At 56.4% G+C, this 358-nt stretch overlaps 1 protein-coding gene across 1 annotated transcript in view; it reads left to right on the top strand.

Annotated features, from left to right (window-relative positions):
- LOC119586956 overlaps positions 1–358 on the top strand; it is a 22,096-nt gene that overhangs the window by 20,823 nt on the left and 915 nt on the right. The window contains exon 3 of the mRNA XM_037935691.1: positions 35–230. Within this exon, the coding sequence (XP_037791619.1) occupies positions 35–230 (196 nt within the window). The remainder of the gene's footprint in view (positions 1–34; positions 231–358) is intronic.

The raw sequence follows: 358 nt of genomic DNA, 5'->3' as shown, positions 1-358 counted from the left end.
CACTTACACACACGACCTCCCCCCCCCCCCTCAGAGGTACGACCGCGACGACCGCTACTGCACGACGCGGGTGGTCGTGAAGCTGTTCGTCCTGGGCGTTCTCCTCCTCGCCGTCGCGCTCGCCGGCTTCCTGGCGTCGGCGACCTACTGCCGAGTCAACTACGAGAACACCTGCTTATTCCAGGCCAGGGCCGCGTCGGGTGTCGGCGTGGCTGGTGTATCGGCTGGAGGTAAAGTCGCGTTTTTTTTTTTTTTTTCTGGCTGTATGGTTTCTATATCTCTCGCTTCTTATTTCTTTCTTTTTATATCTTTGTCTGTCCCTGTGTCTCATTCTCATCTCTGTCTCCTCCCCTCCACT

Source organism: Penaeus monodon, chromosome 22, assembly GCF_015228065.2.
Source record: "Penaeus monodon isolate SGIC_2016 chromosome 22, NSTDA_Pmon_1, whole genome shotgun sequence".
Lineage (NCBI taxonomy): Eukaryota > Metazoa > Arthropoda > Malacostraca > Decapoda > Penaeidae > Penaeus > Penaeus monodon.
The sequence above is the reverse complement of the archived record's forward strand: the minus strand, read 5'-3'. Positions and strand labels throughout refer to the sequence as shown.